General features: G+C 40.7%; 1 protein-coding gene and 1 pseudogene across 2 annotated transcripts in view; one reads left to right on the forward strand and one right to left on the reverse strand.

Moving 5' to 3' along the window:
• Positions 1–4867, reverse strand: part of CAV1 (caveolin 1) — a 33714-nt gene extending 28847 nt beyond the window's left edge. The window contains exons 1-2 of one of the 2 annotated variants that reach the window (XM_024757814.1): positions 4776–4867; positions 3330–3494 (exon numbers count right to left, since the gene is read on the reverse strand). In XM_024757814.1, the coding sequence (XP_024613582.1) occupies positions 3330–3494; positions 4776–4805 (195 nt within the window). In that variant the 5' untranslated portion in view covers positions 4806–4867. Of the gene's footprint in view, positions 1–3329; positions 3495–4188; positions 4226–4775 lie in introns of those variants that run through there. The other variant, XM_024757815.1, reaches the window with a different exon arrangement.
• An 8353-nt stretch (positions 4868–13220) lies between these two features.
• Positions 13221–14113, forward strand: LOC112408232 (mitochondrial carrier homolog 2 pseudogene; annotated as a pseudogene).
• The last annotated feature ends 1660 nt before the right edge of the window (positions 14114–15773 follow it).

The raw sequence follows: 15773 nt of genomic DNA on the forward strand, positions 1-15773 counted from the left end.
TGCATAAAAACGCATGCCAGTTGAAAAAGAAAGTGAAAATTCAAACCCATATGTGAGAGAGAATAAGTAACATGGATTAATGAAACTTAAAAATCTAGTTATATGTTTCCTGGCAAATAAAAAAAGGACCAATTAGATAGCATTTGGAAGTGACTTACTGTTGTGATATTGTGCGTGTGTGTGTGTGTGTGTGTATGTGTGTATGTATGTGTGTGTGTATTTTTAATCTGTATGCATCTTGTCTTCACTAACTCTAATCTTTGTGATTTCTAGGACTTATTTTAGGAATTACACTTTGTAGTATGTAGCACAGTGTCTAGTCTAGCATATGATGAGTTTAACAAATTGATTGATGGCTAATGTGATATCAGAATCATAAATTTGAAGTCATTTTCTTTATTAGAAAATCAAAATAGTACATAATAAACATATGAATGAAATGTGAGCATAAGAAAACAGAAATCTCAGAGGGAGAATGGACAGTCTGAAGGTATGACCATTTTAATTAGAAGAAATTTTAAAAAGCGTTCATAACTTACTCTTTTTTTTCGATAAATGTCTATACAGACATCTCATAATATGGTGTAGCAAACCTTTAGTGAAATAAGAAACCAGCTTTCTTGAAGTATAAATTCACAACACATCCATCTTCTGAGTTTTCTTCCCTACCCTAAATAGCTGTTTTATGGGACCAAAAGGATACTGTGCAGATACACTATGCTGCTCCTCACACTGTACATCAGTGTTTCATTTCATCTCCATCTACAAGTTTCTAAACTTCACATGGGGACATTTTTAATATAGAGAGAATGAACACTCTAGTCCTCTGCTGTCCAATAGTAATTTCCATGAAGGTGGAAGTGTTCTAAATCTGTGCTGTCCACTACGGTAGCTACTAGCCTTAAGTGCTGAGAACTCAAAATGTAGCTAGTGTGACCGAAGACTGTATTTTAAATTGTATTTAATGTTAATTACTTGGAATTTAAATGGAAATAGCCAAAAGTGGTTAGTGACTATAGAATCGGACAGAATTGGCAGCTTTTACAGAGCTGCTTGCTTTTAGAACAGACCTTTTCTTACCTGATTTGGTAACTCTAACAGTAGATTCAGTTGGCCACAGTTTCTTTATTATCATGTGAAGTTTTAAGCTACCATGCATTAAGCGTGAAGCTTTGGGTGTCTTTATTATTTTAAGAAGTCTGTGTAATCAAAAGTAAAATTTAGAGAAATTTATTATTTACTGTCTCGGTAACATGGAGAGGATCATCACTGTTTCTATCATTAGATTTGTGCTTGGATTCAAAGAAAAAAAAATTATAAAATAGGAGTCTCCACTGGGTGTAGGCCCCCTTTTCTGGCCCTACTGGCACATGTACTCTTTGCATCTCTCTTTGCAGGGCATTCTCTGAAGGCCTCTTTAAGCAATACATCTGAGTAAGTGGGCCTACCAAATTCTTCTCGAGGTAGATTTTTTCTGTCTGATTGTCTTGTTTTGCTCACAGTTCTATGAGCAAGTGGGTGGAGTTTGCTTTCTCTAGGCTAGCAGAAGCTTGTTCTAACTCTTCCTTTTAATTTCTTTAATATGAGGATCCCCACACTTGCTCTATGAAATGCTATTTTGTGAACTATTTCCTCTAAGTCTGTTATGCCTTTTTTCCATTTGTGTTGAAGTCTCTTTTCCCACAGGGGCCTTTCTTTCTCAACTTAGTCATGCTATGTGTGGAGACCCACATCTACACTGCTGGCTTCTCTGACTCATCCTGGGAGGTTCACTCGCTTCAGGAATCCCACTCAATGCTGCGGTGGAACAACAGGGAGGCTCTAATGAAGCTAGGCCCTTCTGAAATCTGCATCTTTTCCTGGCACTTTTCCTTCTTGTCCAAAGCTACATGAGAAGGGAGACAAGCAAAAATGCCCTTTCCTCCTTTAAGGCAATGTTTTTAGTAAATAGTTTTTAGCAATTCTAATTTCCAGTTTATAAGCTATTTTTGTTATTGCTGCTGCTTTTAAATATTCCATAATCTGGTTAGTAGAAAAGCCTGCTAAGGCTCCAATTTTCCTTTTTCCTCCACCAGCAAGCCAAGAAAGTCAATTCTGACAGTTACATTTTCCTTCCAGTTGCAGATTAAATTGTTCCCCTTTTTGAAATATATTATTCATAAATGTGAACAGTCTCTGAACTATGGCCCCTCCCATCCTGGATAGGAGGCTGGGTGGGTGGAAACTGCTCATCCACCCCATTGGCTACTCTGGGGGTCTTCACACTTTAATCTTCCAGGCCAGGAATTTCCTTGGTCATCCCCCTTCCTGAAAGAAAACCCTCTGCCAAGGATGGCTCAGGCCTATGATTTCCCAATCAAGATGGGTTTAAGCAACAAATTCCTCTGATGAGATTTGTTCAAAGGGTCAAAGTTGAGTAACATAATCATAATCAAAAAGTGACCATCCAGTCAGATCTAAGTTTAGCCAATACCCATTCAGTTAACCTATTTTTAATCTCACCAAGCACATCCTTAAAGTATGAAAAGGAACTCCAACCTGAACATCCCATTAGCTCAGGGAAGGCTTACCCAAGCAGTCACTAAAGAAGCAACTTTCCACACCTAACTAGAGGTCTATAGGAGAAATCAAAAGACACATATTATTTTGGTTGTGTAAATATGCATAGCTGTGTACAACAAGCGCCATGTTTTTCCAGTTAAATACCCTTCATATAAATATTAAATATTTGATTCTATTCTGTATATATATACATATACATACACACACACATATATATATATTTCATCTTTAGTCAGAAGTATTTCTACTTACTTTGTTATTTTTAAGAAAATCACTTCAGGTTATCTTAATTTTAGCTGAGGGAACCTGCTCACTTAGTATTCCGGTTGTCACCTTTGGCACAAGACCTTACCAAATGATCTCACTGCTTAATTCTATATACAGTGGAGAGACACCCTTCACTTAGACTTTCAACCTGAAAACGGAAAAAGGGTGACCTGCAGCGCAAACATCTCACCCTCTCAAGGAGTGCGGGGCTGTCTCTTGCTGAGATCAGAGGTTCATTTGCCAGGAGAAGGGTGCAGTTAAATGAACTCCTACAAAACTCAAGTTAGCTAAATTCCAGCTGAACTAGCCGGCAGGAGTGGGGAGGGGAGATGTGACATTTCTGACAACCGCGGGAGTTCCCGCACATCAAGCCCAGAAAATGGTGAGTGTGTGGCAAAGACAGGGAAAGATACACAGGCTGCTGGCCAGAGGAGAGCTGTCCCGGCCCTCTCAGTGTCTTCTCGGGGCACATCCCTTACTTGCTGGCCGCCTCACCTTACCTTGACCACGTCGTCGTTGAGATGCTTGGGGTCGCGGTTGACCAGGTCGATCTCCTTGGTGTGCGCGTCGTACACTTGCTTCTCGTTCGTCTCTTCTGCCATGGCCTTGTTGTTGGGCTTGTAGATGTTGCCCTGTTCCCGGATGGGAACAGTGTAGAGATGTCCCTGCGGAGGGTGGACGGCCAGGAGGGGGAGGGTGGCACCGGCGGTAGAAGAAAATTTCAAAAAGAAAAACCGGCGATCAGAAAAGTCAGCCTAGTAGCGCGGCAAACCTCGAGGCTCAAGATCGAACTAACCGCTTCGGAAGCGGTGGCTCCGCGCACAGTAAACTCCTTGGAGCCGCAAGCTTTTTAAGAGGATCGAGGAGAGGACACCACACCCCTCGGTACCAGGCAGGGAGCTCCTGCCTCCCCCGCCCGCCACCGCCAGGGGTCAGGGCAGACCCCGCCGTGCGGTCAGCCCCGGCCTCAGCCCTGTGCACGCCCTGCCCGCGGCACCCCGCGGAGACCCCCGTAGGGGAGAGGACCAGACTTCCGACTTTTCTCCAGCCCCTCTCTCCGCCACGCCACCCTCTACCCGAGCTCTTCACCTGTTCCCGTCCCTGGCCTCCATTTCCCTTCTCTCCATAATCCCTTCTAGCTTCATCCTTAAGACCCAGCTGGAACCCCCCCGACCCATGGAACATCCTCTGCACCTGTCCGCGTCCCCCACCCTCCCTTTGCAGTCTCTGTTCCTGCGCAGCTCCCACCACTCCCCTGGTGCTCACAATCCCACATCCCCCATCTTTGGGTCGAGCCAAATGTCAGACCCTCCTAAGCTCTCTAGAACGGTATCTAACCTGCACAACCCCCCGACCCACCCTCAGGTCACTCCCAGGCTGCCGGCCGGTCGCTGAACGGCGGCTGAGTTTGGGAAAACGAGGTCTCGACACCCAGGCGGAGACCGAGCACCAAGAGCTTTGGAAAGTGCAAACAAGACGCGCGCTGTCGCCCCGGCCAGCCGGTTCAGGCGCCTGGCGGGGAGTCGGGGGGACTGTCCCCAAGACTGCGAGTGAATGAGCTCCCACCCTCTGCTCTGGCTCTCTGCCTCCCAGCAGACTGGGGCCGGACCGTGGGGGTCCCACAATAAGGCAGTGCCCCTGAGCCATTCAGAAACGCGCCCTCGGTCTGGCAGACCCAACTTGAGGACCCCGACGACCCCCTTTTCCGCGATTCTCTAGCTTAGGGGCTCTCTTGACCCCCTTCCTAACAGGAAAACATAAAACATTCCTGCCTCCTCTTCACCTCCCCGCCCAGACCCATTCCTCAGCAATGCCAGGGGAGAGGAGTGCTCCGACGTCGAGAGAGGGCTGAGGCAAGCAAAGCAGTCGGAATATTTGGAGTGGGAGATAGCAGAAGCAGCACTTCTTGCGCGCCGCGATTCCGGAGCACACCCACCCGAGCCTACCTCTGAGTCCACGTATTTGCCCCCCGACATTCTGGCCCGTGGCTGGATGAAGGCTCTGAGGAGATTTCCCTGGGCTGTGATTTAAGGGAACTGAGAAAGGAAGATCTTTTATTGTATGGAGGATGTGTGCTGCGCCGGGTCTAGGCACATCCCCAAGGTTTTGGCAGCAGAGGGCGGGGAGCGCTCGCAAGGAATAAAGAGCAATGAGAAAGCGTTTTCACCGTCTGGGCTGCTTGGGCAGATATTTTAAACCTGGGGCAACATTTTTCCAACTATAAGCCACTGAGAGGCGTCCGGGCAGGGGAGCTAATGTTTTCGCAGTGCATCATCCCAGCAGGGGTGGGGAGTGGAGGAAGTCGATTGCCTGCAGAGATGCCCAGTATGGGCAACCGAGCTTCTGAAAGAATTCTGCCCTGTTCTAAGCCTTTTCTTCTCATCGCCCACGTTCCATCGCTGCTTAAGACACAACTATCTCCCTGTTTCATAGAGGAAGGGATGAAAAATGACCCGGAACCTTTAGGTGCATTTCACATCTAAACACAAGGAAGGAATCTGTGTGGGTGCGTGTGTGGTGTGCTTTTGGTGACACTGGTTTACATCTAGTCTGTGTGGATGGAAACTTGGAGAAGCAGGCATGCAGAATTTAACGTTTACCAACCACTTCTGAAATGTCTCTCAAATGCTTTGAAATAAGAAATAAAAATGTTTAACTCTTCTATTAATTTATTACTTTTTCTCCCCCGGAACAAAGGAAACAGGTGATGCCATATTTACAAAATACATAAAATATTTACAATTGTACAAATATTTAATTGGAGTTTCAAGTTTACCAGAGAAGATTCTTTTTTTTTTTTTAAGTGCTTGGCTGTGAGTTAGAGGAAGCTTAGTTTTTCTAGTAATTGATTAGAATTTTTAAAAAAGTTGTTAGCAATGAAAATATTTTATCTGTTCCTAAATCGGGGTTTTCTTTACCTTATTATAAAGTGGCACAAGATGAATTGAGCAATAATCAGTCATTTTACTTTGGGGCAATAGTAAGGAGATTCACTATCCTAAAACGGAAAGGACATTTTGCATTACGTTCCACGTGCAGTCGAAAGTCAAATTATGATTTGAAATGAAAAAGCTGGGACTATACCTGAAAGGGCACAGGATACATTAAAAATACTGGCAGTCTAGAAGAGGGAAAATGGGGATGGACACAGAAGGAGGAGGAGAAAGGGAATTAGAGGATGGAACTCCTAGAGTTGATTATCAAGGTGGAGAGAAGACATAAACATATAAAAGAGAATGACAAAGCACAGGTTTTTGTTATTGTTGATAGCAGAAAGGCAATACAGTTTTTGGAGAAAAGATCAATTTCAACTAGATGGCAGAGAAAATGTCACAAATGTTGGCATGACTTTAATTATGCTGACTAGTCATCATTAGAATACTAAAGATCTTCCCAAAGTTGGGTTTTCTTAATTTTACTTCTGCCAAATTGCATTTCTAAATGCTTTGAACAGATTACATGTTAACAAACATGATATTCTAGAAAAGGGAGGTGTCAGGCTCAGTGTGTTTTGTAGTGCCTAGTCTACCTCTAATGATTGCGAAAAGATTGCTATTCCTCTAACTCCTCCTTCATAAAAATGTTGGCTGCAAAGCAGTTGAGTTTTGTTCTATGGAAAAATGTGGAAGCTGTTTCCCATCTTTTGTTATTCAGTCTTCAGCTGCAGTGAGTAATCTTGACTGTGAAAAAAGTCAACAGGAACAGGGAGAGAGCATGTCCTGCATTCCAGCAAGGAATGGACTTTGTGGGGAGGCCTGTGAGTGAATGCTTAACTAGCACTCAAAGGAGGGAAAGCAGCCTCCCTGGGGAAGTCCACCCCAAAGTCAGCACAGCACATGGAATCATAATGATCAGTGAAGCGTTGTCAATGCCAAAGTGAATTCCTAATGAGAAGAAAAACCACAAACTCTTCATTAACCTGCCCCAACAAGAAGCTGGCACCAAAGAGAAACAGATCATATTCTGGTTATAATAGCTGATTGGGATAATTGGCTCCATCCAACTTCATGAGATACAAAGAAAAGATGAAGTAGAACACTGTTAGCAGAGATTTGAAATGAATAGATGATGTAAAAAGATATATATATTTTTTGATACCCACAGATATAACTTTAGGCTTAGAGGCAAGTTAATAACTTCTCCAAATCATTTACTAAAAAAAAAAAAAAAAAAGGGAAAATGGAAACTCATTTGCCCTCTACGTTTTTTATTTTAGGAAGCAGCCTTAAAGGTCAGCTCATGCATTATATGTTACTATATAGAGAGCTGAAAGGACACAGGTCATCAAACCAGCCGTCTTCGAAATAAGGAAACTGAAGTTTAAATACATGATAATGATGTTCTTAAGGAGTTTTGTGGGGCAATGAAACATTTTAAAATTTATAAATAACTATAGCACCTGTTAACAACTTGCGGGGCGTGGGATTCTTAAGTAGTGTAATGAGGACGGCTGTGGCAATACTATGACGTTTGTTGCCTTTCGTGTTCTCTCATCTCTTTCTCTAGGCTCCCTAACCCCTGAGCACAGCTTCCTCTTCCCATCCCTTCCACCCTAGGTCCTCTTCATACTCTCAGCTGGCTTCATCTCATTCCCACTCCAGGATTAGGAGTCTAAGGTTTGACTGCTTATAATGATATGAAGGTTTAAAAAAGCAGTCATCTTTCCAAGATTTCTCAACACTCAGAAGCTTGATACTGCCCAAATGTGCCTTTGTTGATGAGTTCAAAAAAGTGAGTGTAGCTTAGATTATAATAAGAATTATCACTAGGTGTGATATAAAAACAATTTAATAACTAGTATGGCAGAGCCACCAAGCAGTCATTCTAGGCTTGAGTCACAGCACTGGAGCTGTGCCTTAGTGTCCTGCCAGCTAGCTGCTGGCTTATTGGGAGTTGGGGGCCCTTGGGAGAAGGACAGGAGGGGAGGGAGTACATTTTAGAGCAGTGACTATTTATACACAAGTACATAAATGGCAATATTTTTACAATCTGTGTTTCAGCTGAGTATTTACCCTGTTTTCACCATCACCACCTCTCATACCTCCCCCTATTCACCCCCATACCCCAGATCCCATTCAGGCCTTCTTCCCATACCTGCCATACCTTCTTCCATACCTTCCATTTTATACATGGAAAGAAATGGCTTTCTAGAAGAAGACTTTGCCTCATCACCCAGTCCCTTCCTATCCCTGTTCTGGTTTGAAGGCCTCACTGGAATCTTCCTCAGTTTGAGGAATTCATTGGTCTTTACATTTTGACTCTCTTAAATGATTTTTTTCTATTTATTTTCTTAAAAAAAAAAGGACAACTATTTCTACATCTTAAAAATCTGATCAAGATGGCTGAAAAAGTATTCTTTTTATACTGTTTCTTTAAATTAGCTTTACTTTCTTTATTTGTAAAATGAAAAATATAATTGACGTCTACCCAAGAGGGGTGCTATGAACATTCAATGAAGTGATGCATTTAAACCACTGAGGATACTGCCTAAATCAAAACAGATGCTAGGGTTAAGGAGACAAATTTCAGTCCACAGATTCAGGATTGAAATAAGTGTATTTTCTTTTATAGTATTTTTATTGTAAAATAGTTCAACCATCTAAGATATACCAAATAGTGTAATGAACACTCACCATAAGCCTGATCAAATACTTTTGTTTTGCCTGGTTTGCTTCAGATTTTTCAAGTGGAAAACATAGATATTATTCTGGTCTCCTGTGAGGTATAACTTTCTCTTTTATTAATAACTGAACTTAATTTCTTTTACAAACCCCCATTCCTTCAGGTGGCAGAACCTTCACCTCAATCAAGTCCTAGTTTCTTCCATTTTGTTAAGGTTGTATTGCATCTAAGTTGCAGGGGCTTATTGCCAAGGAGTCTCAGGGTGGGTCTGTGGAGGAGAGTCTCTTCCTTAGTTGTACATCTTGGATCTGCTGATAGGTACATATCCTGTCTGTCATTGGTCCGTTCAGGATGCTGCTATAACGTCCTCATGCTGATTCAATATGACCCTTAGGGCTAGAGACACCTTTTGCTACTTCTATCCTTTTCTTGGGGCTCTGTGCAAGTCTGATGAATCTGGGTGGGCAGGCCTGATGCAGCATCATGGAGCCTCCTATGGTAAATGTGGTGTAGAGAACAGAATAAATGCCCTACCACCATTCAGAGGAACTCTAGAGGGTTGCTATCTCTACTCAGAAGCAGGAGGCACAAGTACCTCTGCTCTCAGATCCTCTTTTATCTGGGTTCATGCTAGGGATACACATGTGCCAAAAATTACTTTGTTTATTTTCCTAATTTTGTCTCCCTTGAGCAGGAAGTCTTGCTCATATATCACTCAATTTCTTTAATGCCCTGAATTCCCCCAGGACCAAGGCTTTTGGAATCAAGAGAAGCCTTATCTCTGCTTTTTCGTTGTAATAATCCTTCCCTAGGTATGGTGGGAGGTGAGGTAGGGGAAGGCTCCATGGGCATCCAGAAAAGAACATCAGTAAACATTTCAAAAGTGTCATCATTCACTAGTTTTCCTCTTTCCCTTGGAGGGGGAATTAGATGAAGCTAGTCAAAAGGTACAAACTCCCAGTTATAAGAGTAATAGAGATGTAATGTGAGAGTGATAAACATAATTAACGCTGCTGTATGTTATATATGAAAATTGTTAAAAGAGTAAATCTTGAGTTCTCATCACAAGGAAAAACCTTTTTTTCCTATTTAATTTTATATATATAGTAAATGATGAATGTTCACTGAACTTATTGGGATAATCATTTCATGATGTATATATCATCATGCTATATACCTTAAACTTATGTAGTGCTGCGTATCGATTATATCTCAATAAACTGGAAGAAAACATAATCCTGGTAAGATTTTGCTGGTGACATATAAGATCTATCTGGTCTTTCTGAATTATAACAAACCCTCAAATTCAAATTCCAAATATGTAACTTTAGAACTTCTGCCAACATTTATATTTCATTGATAGCCTTATATTAAGGCTTATATCCTTCTAATTAGCTCAAAATATTGATGGTGGAATAATATCTTTAGCCTTTAGCTTTTACTGTATCAGTTTACTATATAATTTTCCTGTCAAATCTTTGTTATTCAAGACCAAATCAATCTGACTGGTTATTCAGTATTATTGAAATAAGTTTAATTCTTGGGAAAAGTTTTGAGTAGGAAATCTTGTGTAGAAAAGTACAATTCTTGTCTGTGTCCTAAGTAAAACTGGTGAAAATATAGTTGTAAGTACTAAATCAGTACAGATGACTATGTCTGAATTCACAACAGCTAATTAAAAGCAAAAGATTCAGTGAACTGGTTCTTTCTTTGTCATCATATATCTAACACATATTTTAAAATTGAATTTTAGGGTGTATCAATTATTGCTACAATAATTCAGCACAAATAAAGTACTACAAAGCTCAGTGGTTCTAAAGAACAACCATTTATTTTCACAGATTCATGGGTTGGCTTGGCTGGGGCTCAGCTGGTCTAGGCTGGGATGGCTGGGGCAGCTCTGCTTCCCATGGCAGGCCTGTGCTGGCTCTGCTCCATATGTCTCTCACCCTCCTTGGACCAGCAAGCTAGTTAGGGCAGGTTCTTCTCATGCTCCAAGGAGCAGCAGAGGCACAAGAGACAAGATAAAATGTGCAAGACTTCTAGAAGCCTACACTTGGAAATGACATACTGACACTTCTGTCCTGTTCTGTTGGCCAAGGCAAGTCATATGACTCAGCCCAAAGTCAAGGGACTGACAAGTAAATCCCACCAAGATGAGGCCAAGGTGAGGGTGTGAATGCAGCAAGATGTGAGAAGCCCAAATCTACATCACCTGTGTGTGGTCTTCAGCGACTGGTTTCAATTTTTCAAGTTTTAATCTAATTTCTGCGATATACCCTTTGCTATCTTTTATTTCATTCTCAGAAAGCTTTACATATGTTTTAAAAATCTTTGTATTAAACAGTTGGTAACAACAATAACTAAATCTCTTAATCTTACAGTAAATGCAAATTTTCTATATGAGGATTCTCAAATACAATGCTTGACAGATGGCCTCAGATCAAGGGGCCCAGCAGGTCACAAAATAAGTTCTCTTGGCTTTAAGCAGAATATGATTTTCAAAGCAGCTGAGAATCTACCTTACTTTCAAAAATTAGGCCATCTTATTGTCATCGTCATTATTATTGTTCCGGATTTAGAACTCAATATGATGAAACTTGTGATTTTTCCTTGAAAATGCAGCGAAATTTTGTCTCTAAGAGTAGGTATTCAAAATTTACAGACTTCCTTTTTCTTTTATATGTAAATTTTCCTTGAGTTTTCCCCCCATAAATTACATTAAAAACAAAATCATAATACAATCTGATTTGTCAGCATACAAGTAAATCTAAATATTGAGAAAATGCTAAATGTAAGCAAACACAAATCACATTGAGTTCTTTCTTATTTGTGCTAAAATTCCAGGTTCAGTTCATCATTTCATCATGATAGCAGTGCTCTACCTACCTTGACTATTTTAATAACTGGATAATAGCCCTACCAAAATAATTGTTCCAACATTTATTAAAGAGAGGAAGTCTTAGTCCAAACACTGATATAATCAAGGAATAATATGTTCAGAAAACGTGAAAAGAGAGGTAAAAATATCAATATTTGGCTCATTTTGTTTTTTACCTAGGTAGATTTATATAAATAATAAAAGTAATGCTAATTACAGTCCTAACTAATCCAAGATTGAAAATGTTTAATATGAGGCTCGGACATAGCAATTTTTCAGAAAAATTGGTGTCAAGTGGTGAGCCAGATTGCTACATTACATCTAGTTGAGAGAAGTAGAATTTTAGATATGTGGACGATGACTACATTTCCTCCTATTCAAGTGAAACAAAATTCTGATCACCCTTTATAAATATGGAAACTCCATAAATCTTATTCAAAGTGTGACTAACACTCAGCAAACCTAATAGGACAACAAAATGTAATATAATATATATCTGAGATAAATGGCATTTTATAGTATACTAGTAGAGTGTTTGAACAGCCTACAAGTAAATCTAAATTTAGAACATCACATATTTTAACAAATAACTAATTTAAAAATTCTATTTTAATGAAGTGATAAAGAATAAAAATGGTAGTAGTCCCTGAATACTACCGTGAAATTATAAGGAGATATACACTGTAAAACTTTCATATTTTTCTTAAGTTAATGTAAATATTTGGGAGGAGTCCTTTACAAAAGCCCTTTGTTTTGTAACCAACCCATCTGGCTTTGTCAGTGCTCCATTATTTAACAAAGGAAACTCTCTTTCCTTTTGGCCCTTTCCCTAGTAAATAAACTATTTACCAGGAGTTGCTTTTACCTGGGGGAAATTTATGTCTACAGCCACTCCCTTTGAGGCAACAATGCTTAATCATAAAATATTTCACTCTTCAAAAAGTATATATCAGTTCATATTGACCATTTATTAAGTGGTCTGGTCTTTATAGAGAACTTTACATTCTTATAGTTATATATTGAGTATATTGAAGGCTTTTTTTTTTTTAACCAATTCCAGGGAAAATTTTGGTAACATCGGCTTTTGTACATACTGGAGGATGGGTTTAATTCGGCACTGCTGGCTTTGCTGTCAATCAGTTGGACTTACTTCAGAGGGAATGTGAATGTGTTTTAAACCTAGTGTTGGGGATTATAGTTATGGGACAGACTGTAGAATCTTTCTTTTCTTTTTTGATTGTGTTGGGTCTTCGTTACCGTGCACGGGCTTCTCATTGCGGTGGCTTCTCTTGCTGAGGAGCACGGGCTCTAGGCCCGGGGGCTTCAGTAGCTGTGGCTCTGGGGCATGTGGGATCTTCCCAGACAGGGCTCGAACCAGTGTCCCCTGAATTGGCAGGCAGATTCTTAACCACTGTGCCACCAGGTAAGCCCTAGAATCTTTTCAGAGGGTCAAATAATCTCTCTTTCAGTTTCTTCTTTTCTCTGTCTTTAGCTACTTCATCTTCATCTCTCTCCATGTCTTACTCAAGCTAATTACTAGGGCCTTGCTACCCAAAGGGACCTGCAGCCTCACCAGCAGCATCAGCTGGGAGCTTGTTATAAACCAGAATCTCAGGTCCAATCCCAGATTTATTGAATCAGAATCTGCATTTTAACAAGATCGCCAGGTTATTGGTATGCACATTAAACTTTGAAAAGCAGCATTCTAGGGGAAACTTGAAAATGCTTATTCTCTGAAGGTGTTAGGGAGGTGTTAGGCAGAAGCTGGGCAGGGAGTGAGTGTGCACACACGAGGGTGGGCCAGTGAACCCCGTGGCCCTGGCACATGATCCCAGACCGGCTCCGTTGCTTGGTGGCTCAGTCTGTATGTCCCTCAGTGGGTGCCATCATGGCGGATGCTACCAGTCAGGTACTCCTGGGCTCTCGTCTCACCATCCTGTCCCAGACACTCTTGTATGTGAAGGTGGGATATGAGCCTCTTCCTCCAACAGTTGGACGAAATATTTTGGGGCGGCAAGTATGTCAGCTTCCTGGTCTTTTTTGTTAGGCTCAGCACATTGCAAACAGCCATGGAAAGTGTGGGTTGTGCACAGGCTTAACTCCAAGACTGTGTTCAGGGGTCCTTGGAACTGTGGTCCATGGTAAAGTTTTACAACATTACCAGTAGTGTGACAAGGTTGAGGAGTCATGATTTGGAAATGTACAGAAAGAAGTTTCATCTTTGACCGAGTTATTAAGGAGACTACTGGAGAGATGATGGCTTCTGCTGCTGCTACTCTCATCACTCATCCCTTTCACGTGAGCACCCTGAGATCTATGGTACAATTCATTGGCAGAGAATCCAAGTACCATGCACTTTGTGACTCCATAGTAACTATCTATCAGGAAGAGGACATACTAGGATTTTTGTGGGTGTTATTCCTCGCCTCCTAGGTAACATCATTTCTTTGTGGCTCTGTAACTCAGTGGCCTACCTCATCAATGTCCTTGCACCAAACGGTGGGGTTTCCCCTATGAATGAAATGAGTTATTCCCTAGCTGTCACAGGATTTTTTTGCCAGTGTGTTGACCTATCCCTTTGTGCTTGTCTCTAATCTTATGGCTGTCAACAGCTGTGGGCTTGCTGATGGATACCCTCCTTACTCCCCAATATATACTTCTTGGATAGGTGGCTGGTGCCTGCTACAAAAAGAGGGAAATATGAGCCGAGGAAATAGCTTGTTTTTCCAGAAGGTCCCCATTAGGAAGACTTATTGTTGTGACCTGAGAATGTCAGTTTGAAGATGTGGGACAGGGACAGTGACATTTCTGTAGTCCCATATACACAGAATTATGGGAGAGAGTGTTGGTTTCTATACAGTGTGGAATGCTTTTTATTAAATAATCATTCAGTCTTGGGAAAATGAAAAAAAAGGCAGAAGTTATGTCAGCAAATAAACTAAAAAATAAAACAAAACAAAAAATCCTCATATATAAGAACCACGGATGAAGAAAAACCTCCACAAATACATGCATAACAGAGCTTGTACATCATCATAGGAAGAGCAGTAGTAAGGCAGCCTGGATGACTTACAGGGAATCCCAACTCCAAAAAGGAAGTAACATACTATTAAAGAAATATTTGAAGGAAATTGAAGGAAGCATCATTTAAGGGGAAACCCTACAGGCTAAGTTGTCCAAGTTGCTTTACAGGGAACTGGCAGTTCTTTCCATTTCTATAAACTGAAGTCTTCTTGGGATGTGAAATCAAGAATTACAAACTGGACAGCAGCCAGGATGGGTTTTTGTTGTTGGTGGTGGTTTCTTTTTTTGCTTTGTTTGTTTGCTACGAAAGGAGTTGAGCTGTATTAAATTCTCCCATTAGCCACACCCAAAACGTGTTGGCTGTGGCAAGAGCTGAGGCAGCACTGGCCTTAGCGAGGGCTTCAAAGTAGTCCAAACCCACCCTGCACTAGAAGTGTGTCATGCTGGGCCAACTTGATTGACGATTTTAAGACTGGGAGGATTTTCCTTTCCAATTCTGAATATTTCTTCAACTCTAAGAATCATGAAATCATGGAAATCTTTACATGAATCCCTAGTTCATCATGCAGCATAGAGACTGCCTGCATCTGATCTGTCTCATCATTCCAAAAGTTCTAACATGAAAAGTAGTTTATGATCTTTTTTGCCATTTCCTCTTGTTCAATATATTTAGGATCACAATTCTTTTTGCGTGTGCCTACTCTAATAATATTATCACTTAAGATGACCCCACTTAGTCTTTCTCTCTCTCAGAAAAAAAATAGCTTTAATAAAATCGTTCTTTGTACAATATTTTTCATCTTTTATGTGGCCCTTTATTCACCTTTAGAATAAATAATATCAACAACTCTGGCTCTTTTTCAGGGGTCTGTTTTCAAATTTATAATCATCATAAGATCTTCCTCTTGTCTAAATAAAATGTACATAAATAATTCAGTTGATTGCTCACTTGTTTTTTCTATACGATAAAAAAGTTTTTTTGATGTTTTATTTCCAATGCTTTGATCATGGCCCTCCCTCACCCCTTCCTCCCTCTTCATGGCCCCTGCACACGGAGGCTACCATGAAATTGATCAAATATGCTAGATACTCTGTGGCGATTTCATTTAGTTTATATTACCTAACCCTAAATAATGTGTGCTGTTTCTGTGACTGCCTCAACACAGTCATATCTAAACTGGGAAGGAAGGCTTGCTTGTATCTTATGCTTTTTATATATTCCAGTGTGATGACTTCTCATTTTCCATATGGCTCCCTATTATGATATTGACTAGTTTACCACGACTGCTTCGTGAGAATATATGTATGTAAAAAATGTTTGTTTTTGCAGACATGTTCATTTGGTGATTTCTTTATTTTGGTGCACTATTTGCAAAGTTTCAGTCAGAAAGAATATTAAACTTTGTTAGATCATTTA

This window comes from Neophocaena asiaeorientalis, unplaced genomic scaffold (genome assembly GCF_003031525.2).
Source record: "Neophocaena asiaeorientalis asiaeorientalis breed wild unplaced genomic scaffold, Neophocaena_asiaeorientalis_V1.1 scaffold116, whole genome shotgun sequence".
Lineage (NCBI taxonomy): Eukaryota > Metazoa > Chordata > Mammalia > Artiodactyla > Phocoenidae > Neophocaena > Neophocaena asiaeorientalis.